This window comes from Herpailurus yagouaroundi, unplaced genomic scaffold (genome assembly GCF_014898765.1).
Source record: "Herpailurus yagouaroundi ecotype Mexico unplaced genomic scaffold, PumYag 100, whole genome shotgun sequence".
NCBI lineage: Eukaryota > Metazoa > Chordata > Mammalia > Carnivora > Felidae > Herpailurus > Herpailurus yagouaroundi.
Window position 1 is genome coordinate 37,241,677 of NW_024412391.1, and position 11,520 is coordinate 37,253,196.

The following is an 11,520-nucleotide window of genomic DNA, read 5'->3' on the forward strand; positions in this document are numbered from 1 at the left end:
CCTGGTTTTGTTTCCAAGAAATTTATTTGTTAAGAATTCAGGTCATTGAATGCAGCACAGGAAGGTGCTGTGGTCTAGGTTTTGCTCTTTGAATCCTCATTGGGTGATTTTACATCTTCCTTTGCCTTCTTTATTTATAATACAGTTTATCCTTGAACAGTGCAAGGACTAGGGATGTTAAATCCCCATGCAATTAAAAATCCACATATAATTTTGATTCCCCAAAAACTTAACTACTGGTAACTAATGTTGACTGGAAGCCTTGCTGATAAGATAAGTAGTCAATTAACATGTATCTTGCATGTTATGTGTCTTATGTACTGTATTCTTAAAGTAAGCTCTAGAGGAAAGAAAATGTTATTAAGGAAATCATAGGAAGAGAGAATACATTTACAGTACTGTACTGTACTTACCAAAAAAATTTAAGTTGACACATGCAGTTCAAACCTGTGTTGTTTCAGGGTCAACTGTATATTAGTAATTAGATCTAAAACTTGGACAGGTTCAGATTTGATTCCTTTGGCAAGTCCATAGTATTGGTTTTTTAGCAGGAGGCACATAATATCTGGTGCCTCTCTTTTTATGGCGGCAGCCATCAATGCTTAGTACCAGATCCACTAATTAAATAGGGATTGCAAAATGGTGATATATCAGTCCCTCACTTACAGTTCATATAGGAAAATAAAGTACATGTCCAAATGAGGGAAGTTGGGAGGAGGTAGAAAAATATTTGAAGAAATAATGGCCAAAACTTTTCCAATTTGATGAAAATTACCAACTGAGATACGAAAAATCTTGTTGAATCTCAGTACAAGAAACTGAGAGAAAGCTAAATAAGGCACATGATAATCAAATTGCTCAAAATTAGTGATAAAGAGAAAATCTTAAGAACAGCCAGAGAAATAAGACCTATTAAATGTAGAAGAACAGAGGGTAAGGATGTCAAAAGATTTTTCATAAGAAAAATAATGCAAGCAGTAAGATAGTCAAGCAACATCTTTATAAAATACTTAAAAAAAAAAACATTGGGAATTTGTAATTATATACCCAGCAAATATATCCTTCAAAATGAACACAAAGACTTTATGACCAGCACATTTTCACTAAAATAAATGTTGAAGGGGGTCCTTCAGATGGAAGAAATAATATATTAGATGTCAGTCTGGCTCTACACAAATGAAGGGCACATGCAATAGTAGCTAAAGGTAAATATATAAGGTTTTCCTGACATTTTTAAAAATATTTATTTATTTTGAGAGAAAGAGAGAATGTGTACATGTAGGGGAGGGGCAGAGAAGGAGAGAGAGAATCCCAGGCAGGCTCTGTGCTCTCAGCATAGAGCCCTTGTGGGGCTTGATCTTGTGAACCCATAAGATCATGACCTAATGTGAGATCGTGTCCTGAGCTGAAATCAAGAGTTGGACACTTAACCGACTGAGCCACCCAGGTGCCCCCCTGCCATTTTTAACCACATTGTTGGACTTTGGGGGCATCATGCTCTGTGAAATAAGATAAATACTATCTTTCAATTTGTGTCTTTAGTTTCTTTCAGCAATGTTTTGTAGTTTTCAGTGTATTAAGTCTTTTACCTGTTTGAGTTTATTCTTAATACTTTTTTCCAGAGGCTATTACAATTACAAATGGGATTATTTTCTTAATTTCCTTTTCAGAGTTTTCATTTTTAGTGTGTAGAAATACAAAACATATTTTTGCATATTGATTGTGTGTTGTGCTTCTTTGCAGAATTTATTTATTCCAAGTGTGTGTGTGTGTGTGTGTGTTTTCTATGTAGAAAATCACATCATCTGCAAACAGAGATCGTTTTACATCTTCGTTTCCAATTTTTTATGCCTTTTATTTCCTTTTCTTGCTTAATTGCTGTAGCTAGGACTTCCAGTACTATGTTGAATAGAAATGGTGAAAGTTGGCAACCTTGCCTTCTTCCTGATGTTAAAGTAAAAGTTTACAGTTTTTCACCATTCAGTATGATGTTAGCTGTGGGATTTTCAAATATGGCCTTTATTGTGTTGAGGTAATCTCCCTCTATTCCTAGTTTGTTGAGAGTTTTTATCATGATAGGACACTAATTTTTTTCAAGTGCTTTCCTTACATCTATTGAGATGATCTTGTGATTTTTAATCCCTCATTCTGTTAATGTAGCATGTTACATTAACTGAATTGCATATGTTTAACCATCCTAGCATTGCAAGATCTCATTTAATCATGGTGAATGGTCCTCTTAATGTGTGCTGTTAAATGTGGTTTGCTTGTATCTTGTTAAGAATTTTTCCATTTGTGTTCATCAGGGATATTGGTCTGTCAGTTTTCTCAGTGTCCTTGCCTGGCTTTGGTATCAGGGTCATACTGGCCTTAAGAAATATGTTTGGAAGTGTCCCTCCTCTGCAGTTTTTGAAACAGTTTGAGAAGAATTGACATTAATTTTTCTTTAAATGTTTGGTAGGATTCATCAATAAAGCCATCTGGTCTTTGATTTTTTTCTTTGTTGTGAGGTTTTTGATTATTTGTTCAATATTCTTACTAATTATAGGTATGCTTAGAGTTTCTGTTTCTGTATGATTCTGTCTTGGTAGATTGTTTGCTTCTAGGAATGTGTGTCTTCTATGTAATCAATTTGTTACTATCTAACTGTTCACAGTAGTCTCTTATAATCTATTTTGCTTGAGTTTAGTTATTTCAGATGGGAGAGTATGTGTGATTCCTGTTATATCAACTTGACCAGAAGCAGTAGTTCCATCCTGATTGATTTTAATTACTTACTTTATTTTGGGGGTGAAATATTACCATGTTTCTAAGAATAAGAAATATATAAAAAGTTGTACTCAGAAAATGTCACTCCCTCTCATTCCCTCTACCTTTTCTCTCCAGTTTTCTTTTCACCTTAGTCCTGCCTTTCCTGTAAGATATCTCATTGGTTTTCTGGTTTTCCCATTTAGTTGTTGTTTCTTTTTTACACTAATAAATATTATATATATATATATATATATATATTTATCATATCTCCTCTTACTTACATGAAAGGTAGAATACTTAGATAGTCTTCTTCACTTTGGTTTTTCAGCCTATTGTATATATCATGCAACAACCTATCCTGGATACAATTCCATATAATGTCATAGAGATCTTCTTCATTCTTTATATAGTTTCATAGTACTACACTGGGTATGTTCCGTAGATAATTCAAATACTGTCCAATGTCTGGGCATCTAGGTTGTTTCCTATATTTTGCACTTACAAACAGGTTGCAGCGTATAATTTGGTCCATTTATATTTTCCGTTGTTGGAAGCTCAGGAATCCTGGCTCACCTTGAGCTAACTAGATGCTGCAAAATCCTACTCCAAATCTAAGTAACACACAGGCCTAAGATTTCGGTTTCTTATAGGAAGCTTTTTCTTCCTACCCCAAACTCAAATACCTTGTGAGCTTGTAGCAATGGCAGGAGGAGTATTCCTAGTCCTTGAGTATCTTTGTCAGTTTGGGTTGCTATAGTAAAAATACTATAGACAGAAATTTATTTTTCACAGTTCTAGAGGCTAGGAAGTCCAAGATCAAGATATCAGCCAATTTGTTTCTTGGTGAGGGCTCTCTTCTTGATTTACAGATGCCTTCACTATATTCTCATATGGTCAAGAGACAGACATCTCTCCCATGTCTCTTCTTATAAAAGCACTAGTCCCGGGGCACCTGGGTGGCTCAGTTGGTTGAGCGTCTGACTTCGGCTCAGGTCATGATCTCACAGTTTGTGGGTTCAAGCCCCACATCAGGCCCTTTGCTGACCGTTTGCTCGGAGCCTGGAGCCTGCTTCGGATTCTGTGTCTCCCTCTCTCTCTGCCCCTTCCCCGCTCACACTTTGTCTCACTCTGTTTATCAAAAATAAATAAATGTAAAAAAATTTTTAAAAAATAGTAGCACTAGTCCCATTCATGAGGGCTCTGCCATCATGGTCTAATTACCTCCCAAAGGTTTCATCTGTTACGTCAGAGTGAGGATTAGGGTTTCAGCACATGCATTTGGTGGGGGACATAAACATTTAGTTGATAACACTGAAGGGTATGGTTTTTGAGGACCCCAGCTTTATACATGTCTCAAGTCCAATTTCTTACCTTCCATAGCCCCAGGCCCTTTTCTTCTTTTGATGTAAGCCCATTGTTGCAACTTTATTCTGCAGTCCTTCTTGAAGACTACCCTAAGTTTTCTCTTACATGTTTGTTTTTTAAAGTCATCTGCTTTCTCTGGCATCTGGAAAATTCATTTTCTTTCTTATAAGTTAAGTTAGGTATGTTTTTAATATTTTGTTTTTATTTTTATTTCATCCCACTACAATATTCAACCCACACAGCACAATGCCTGGCGTCCAGCACCCACAGTCACTCTAGAGCACTTCTCCCCAGTCCCCTTCATCTAAATAAATTTCCAGTTCTAACAGCATCTGTTTTTCCACAACTGTGTGCTTCCCACCCCCAGGTACCTCTTAACTGTTTGTTTGAGAGAGAAAGAGTGAGAGAAAGCATGCAAATGGGGGAGAAGGAGAGAGAGAGAGAAGACAGAGGATCCTAATCAGGCTCTGTGCTGACAGCAGACAGCCTAATGCGAGGCTCACACTCACAAACCGTGAGATCATGACCTGAGCCAAAGTCAGATGCTTAAATGACTGAGCCACCCAAGCATGCCCAGTTAGCCATTTTTTAAAAATTTAAAAATATTTTATTTAGGAATTTGGGGAGGAAGGATTTTCATGTTATTTTAGACCACTAATTTTGCTGGGCGACTTAACATATATCCTTGCATGGACACACCTCCCACAAACAACCCACACCCTCAGAGGAGTAACCTGCACAAGGCATCACAGCTAATTCAGTGAGGAATTAACTTGATTCTAGAAGCAACTTGCTGGTACATAAAGCATTGAGCTGTCACTAAAAGGAAATCTGCCATGTCCAAATTTTGAAAAATCAACAATTAAGAAGGAAAATGACTGGTGATAGCCAAGATGGAAGGGGGTGGCTGGGTAATTTTTAAAATGTATCAGTCATATAAAATGTCAATTTTATTTAATTGTTTAATTTTATATCATGTGCATTTTAGGTGATAATTCTAAAGAGAAATCAAATTCAAAGATTGGGAGTGTCTGAGCTCAACTTTTGGGTAAGATTCAACATTTTTTACCATTTCTTCGAACTTTTTATTTCTATAAACTGAATACAGGCAGTATACTTTAAAACTCGAATGACTTATAGTCAATAAATCTTATAAATACCTAGTAATATGGGGCAAGAAATAGTCCTTAGTGACATCTACAAGTCATTGTCAGAAACGAGTTCATGTATTTCAGTACCACTCTCACGCCTCCCTTCCTTTACTTTTCACCCTGCTATATATACCCTTACTGCCTTGCTTTGTAAAAAAAAATTTTTTGCCTTGAGTTTCTCCCTTTAAATTTACTAACCTTCTCTTCAAAATAACTCAGCCTGTAGTCCTGCCCCTACTTTCTGTTTTTCTTTTCTCTACATCTGTCTATCATCTATCTGTTCTTCTGCTTCCCATCTTAGACTATTATTTTGTCCCTGTCACATTTTCCCTACAGTCTCCCAGCCCCTTCTTATATCAACTCAGACACCACCTAATCTTCTTTTGACTTCTTCCCACACATGCAAATGGATGGCCCACGTTAATTCTATGTTTGTGTGTTTTGTTTCCAAGTAAACTCAGTATGCTGTTAGGTAGACACTACAATTACTAATTCTCGTAATATTGGACAGGTGACACTCCTTTTTTATCTCTTGATCTTTGATGTAGATGTACACCTATGAAAAAGTAAAACCTGCCATATTGAAGAGCTATGTGATTACATATGATATATTAATAGGGGAAAGCTGGAGAAGTTATGGTAAGATAAGGTAGATTTCTACTCAGAATGCAAAAGGACAAAGTGTATTGAGTTGCCAGTTACTCGCTACTGGAGGCTTTCTCTAATGGTGAAAATACAGAAATATTTGTGCACTTGAATTAGTGGATGATATGACTCTTCTAATATATGATTTTTTTAGTTCACAAAAATTAGCAGTTTTTTCCAAGATGAAGCTAAGAAATTGATGGAAAATTCAAAGATCTTCATTTAATAACTGAACTCAAAGTCAAAATTTCTATTACAAACTGTTGAAAAATGGCAACAAACAGAATAGCATCCATGGACATTTAGGAAATTCTGCCAAAGCTGTACTGAGATTTATTCTCTTCTTTTTAGTTTTAGACTGGAAAGAGTAAAAATTAAGCTTTCAAGTCAAGAATTCAAAGAAACAAACATCTAAGGAGAAAAAAGTTGAGATATAATTAATGTTCAAAACATTTATTTTTTAAAGCTGACAGAATTGATGTCAGTCTTTTGCAAAGGGGAGAAATAAATTTTAAGTTATCTAAACAATACAAAGGATATTCTGGCCTTTTATGGCTTTTTCCCCATAAAAGGCAAAAAGGAAAAGCAAAGATATTTTGTTAACTAACACTTTTTCTTGCAACCCCCTTCCTCCCAAAAAAACTTGGCATTTTACTATTCCAAGTAATTCTTTCATACCTGTGGAATAAAGATTATATTGCATATCTTACTCCATATGGTATTTAGAAGCCAAGGTCTGAATGCTGAGTGTTCTCATTGCTACACTGTTTCCTTGCTTCTAGACCCATACTTCTAGACTGATATAGATACATATGCATACATACATCTAATATTTGTATCATTGAAATTCCACAAGGAGAGGTAAAAGAGAGTGGGGCTGAAAAATTTTGAATATGTAATGGCTGAAGACTTTCCAAATTTGGTAAAAGACATGAATCTACAGAGTCAAGAAATGGAGTGAATCCCGAGTAGGATAAGCCCAATAATATCCATGCCAAGACACATCATAATTAAATTTCTGAAAACTAAAGACAAAAAATCTGAAAAGCAGGCAGAGAGAAATGACATGTTGCCTATAGGGCAAAACTGATTCAGATTACATTAGCCTGAAACTATGGGGCCAGAAGGAGATGGCGTAACATTTGTCAAATGCTGAAAGAATTGTCAACTGAAAATTAAATGTCCAGGGATAGTGTCTTTTAGGAGTGTAGGGGAAATAAAAGACATTCTCAGGTGAAGGAAAACTACGAGAATTTGTTGCTAGCAGAGCAACCCTTAAAGAATAGTAAATGGAAGTTCTTGAGGCAGAAACTAAATGACCAGAAGGAATCTTAGAACATCAGGAAGAAATTGAAAAAAAAAAAAAAAGAAAAGAAAGAAAAAGAAAATGGATACATAAAGGAGTAAACGTAATATACTATTCTTGTGTTTTTCTTTTCATGTGTTTCCTCTTGGCTTATTATTTATCTAGATGTTTGAATCAAATTTTAATTTATTTTTTCTCTCATTTTTATTGATATGAGTTTTTGAGGCCATGGATTTTCTTCTGATCATTGTTTTACATGACTTTCTTCATTCCTAATATGTAGTTTTCATTATCATATTTGAAAAATAAATTTTTGTTTCTCTTTCACTTAAGACCTGTTTTAATAGTAAGTTTGTTAATTTCCAGGAGGGAAGGACCTTTTTTTCTTCTAACTTTGTTATTAATTTCTAGTTTTATTACATCACGATGATAGAAGATTACATTTTTAGTTTGTGGACCTACTGGGTGCTTTCTCTGTGACCTAATGGATGATCATTTTTTGTGAATATTTTATGTGTGCTTGATGAAGGTGCATCCTTTATTAGCAAGACATATTTTGATAAATTTATCCACGAAATTTATTTTTAAATGTTTTGGTCTTTTATATCTTTATGTATTATTTGCCCACTGACCTCTCTTGTATTGAAAAAGTGTATTTAAGTCTTTTAATATTAGTGTGTTTCTGTTTCTCCTTGAAGATCCAGTAACTTCTGTTTTATAAGGATGGTTGCAATACATAGATATTCATAATTATATTTTCTTCATGAATTGTGTCTTTTAGTGTCAAAATAATTTCTATATCTAATGCTTTTTGGTGTGAGACTTAGTGATGATAGAATTATAAGCTTTAGTTTCTTATTAGCTTTGGTACATTTTTGCCGCTGTTTCATTGTCACGTTTTTGAATCTGTTTCAGTACATCTTTGTATAGCACAGGTCAAACACCGCTTTGTGAGAATTTGAAGAGTTTTATTTATGTTGTAAATGTTATATTATTTTTTGTATTTACAATTTCTCTACATATTTCATTACACATTTCTCTTTCATTTTTAACTTTCTATATTCAGGAAAGTTGTTCCCTCAATTATTGCATACTTGAAACTGTTTTTCTGTAATCTTTATACCTGAATGACAGATGGACTAGATATAAAGTTCTTGGTTCCGACTTTCTTGAGTGTCTTGAAAATGCTTCTACACCGTTTTATTGCTTTTATGTTTCTTTTAATATGCATGGTGCAAGCCAAATTTTCTTGCCCTTCTAAGTTATGTGCTGAGAACTGTTACGGACTTTTCTTCCTTTTTAAGTTTTACTAGGCTATGTCTTGTAGTTTACCATACTGGTCAATTTTCCCAATTCCTGGTGGGTCCTTTCCACATGTAAGTCCAGGTCTTTTATTTCTAGGAAGTTTTCTTGGATTGTAGTTTGAATACTAGTGTGAATTCATTGCTCAGTTTTTCTTTTTCAGGGACTCCAATTACAAACATGTTGCCTGTCTTCTGTTTCTACTACTTTCTATGATTCTTTTATTTCCTTGTTTAATCTCATTTTTATTCTTTTGTGGGTGGTTTTTTTTTTTACGGTCTTCAGTGCTTGTTTTGAATTTTTATTTAAATCTCTGCTCCTTTAGTTACCTTGAGATTGTCTTCATTTTTCAATGGTTTCCCTCTTTTCTTCCATTTCTTTTTCTATATTTAATAAGTACTCTCAATTTTTTTCTGGTTTTGTCCATTTATGTTCTTAGTTTAAAAAAAATTATGTCTCTGAATGCTTATTTGAGCTTACTTAATTCAGCTTTTAATTCTGCACTGTAGTTTTTTCTGCTTTGTAAGATTTTTATCATTCATTTGAATGGATATCACCAGCTGAAATGTTTGACTCTCAGTTTTGTTACCTTCTTATAGAAGCTCTATTATAGATAACATAGACATCTTTCATCTAATTAGTTTGTGTTCAGAGCAGGTATTTTCTAATCCAGGTGCAGCCTTTTGTCAATGTAACAAAATCTGGGTTTATCAATTACTAACTTCCTTCCTTCATCTTTCAGTGACAGTAGTGATTGTCTTTTGTTTGGTCCTCATTTATTTTTCTGGATACTTGCTTTTCCTTTCTTCCTTATTTCCTTATCCACACATTCTTCAGAGGGTTTCTCTCTTTCTTTTCCCTTCCTCTCTTTCCAGAAGTAATGCCTTTCTGAGGTCAGTTCTTCTTATACTGAGCCCTTTAAGTCCCCACTCTGTAGCTCATTCTCCAGTCTCCTGGCTCTTCTCACATGTAAGGTGGACTTTCTCTCCCTCCGGTTATTTCAGTTCATTTTAGGACTCCTCACCTCCCTCTCTCCTCTTCTGCATGATTTTGAGACTCCCCTCATTCTCTGCAAAGGCTTAGATCAGGAACTTGAGGTTTAAGTTTGCTGTATATGTTGTTTCTTTCTATTTACAGGTAATTTGAAGTTTGTACTGTTACCTGTTTTTTATATTTGTGATTGCATTGTCCTACTTGTTGGATGAGTGTGGAGAGATTTGGATTTAGTCTGCTATAATTTTCCTCAGGCTACCTAGAAGTCCACATCTGTGCTTTTTCTAATCAAGGTTAGCCAAAAAGTAAACAAAATGACAGAAACCCCCACGTGAGTTTTAGTTTCTATTTCTCTCTTTAAAATGAAAGCTTAAGTTTTGAAATTTTCCTTTCTTGAGGAAGGACTCCTATAATTCTATTTCCAAAAGAGTGGTAGAAGAATATTTTATAATTTAATCCTATTTTTGAAAAAAGGACTTTTCTGCTAGGAAATAATATTTGGAGCCAAACATATAACTCCTTTCTTCACAGAAATTGAAAATAAATAACTTGAAAAAAACTCTTTTAGAATTTGTAGAACTCTAGTGTTGTTATGTAGTTTATACCAATGTCATCTGTTTCAATTCTTTGCCTTTAAACAAAATTTTCTAAAGGAGCAACCTTTTTTTAGACCACATCACTGATACAGTTTTCCATACCATGATTAAAATTTCCCATACCGCTTGTTGATATGATTGAATTTTGTAGCTGGGTAACTTACGATTTTTAGTGTCTGACTTCTGTCTCTTTCTTTCTTTCACTTACTTTCTAGCTGATTCAAGGCTTTGCCTGGTTGTGTGGAACAATTATTTTGAAATTTGTGACATCTAAAATGTTAGGTGTTTCAGATCATGTAAGTACTTTCTAGTTAAAGCATAAAAATTCCTATGAATATGTAGCTGGATGAAAACTTTAAAACCATCTATTTTTACCTCTTTAGTTTATAGAGAGTAAGTGCCTTTTCAAGGTCCTGGAGTTAGTTATTGGCAGACTCAGTAATAAAACCCTACAGTTAAGTGATCTTTTCAACCCACTAAGAAAAAACTATCAATGAATGCTAACCTAGCCATCCAGAAAAAAAAAAGAATAATATCTTAAGTAGTTATGTGTTTATATTTCATTAAAATATGAATTGGGGCACCTGGCTAGCTCAGTCAGTAGAGCATGTGACTCTTGATGTTGGGGTTGTGGGTTCAAGCCCCATGTTGCGTATGGAGATTACTTAAAAAATAAACTCCTAAACAAATAACCTCATTTATTTAAATAATAAGTTACTCATTTATTGAAAATGTTAACATATGAGCAGTCTGTACTCAGCTTTGAAATATAATAGTCAAAATCTTAATGTAGTTTTATTTATGTATAGTTAATAGACTAAAATTAAGATATGACTTGATATTTTTAAAGCTTTTCTTGTTATATAAAAGGAAAGTGGTAAATGTTAAAAATCCTCTATCTTTTCATCTTCTAGAAAATATATGGACCTATCCCTCATGTGTGGTGTGTGTTTGTTTTAAAGCCAGTGTCTTACATAATAGCCCTTGTCAAAGCTTAAGTCCCTACTTAGCTAATCAGTTTAAGGGACAGAAAACAATGCAGAAACTTACTTTTGATTCTTACTTTCTGTTTGGATATGAGCATACATGAGCAAATCACACAGTATCCTACTCTGAAACGTACTTCATCTCATACTATCTAATTAGAACCCTGTCTAATGCTGAAATTTCTTCATCTTTAACAACAGATTATGGTCCTTAGTCTCTAAAAGGTCAAGTGCTATCACTCTCCAGTAGAATTGAGCTAGCATACATGTTCAAGTTAAATAAAATTTCAAAGTATATGGATTTATCTGCCATTTATTGGTAGCTCTGTATGGTGATTTATTAGGTTTATTTGTATCTGTTGTCTGATATACTCCTTTTTTCTTTTCCTTTTTATTCTGTAGGGCTAAACATTTTATGGTGAACT

At 34.2% G+C, this 11,520-nt stretch overlaps 1 protein-coding gene across 1 annotated transcript in view; it reads left to right on the forward strand.

Annotated features, from left to right (window-relative positions):
* DPY19L2 (dpy-19 like 2) overlaps window positions 1-11,520 on the forward strand; it is a 97,071-nt gene that overhangs the window by 47,741 nt on the left and 37,810 nt on the right. Inside the window, exons 12-13 of the mRNA XM_040472275.1 lie at window positions 5,105-5,164; window positions 10,325-10,405. Of these exons, the coding sequence (XP_040328209.1) occupies window positions 5,105-5,164; window positions 10,325-10,405 (141 nt within the window). The remainder of the gene's footprint in view (window positions 1-5,104; window positions 5,165-10,324; window positions 10,406-11,520) is intronic.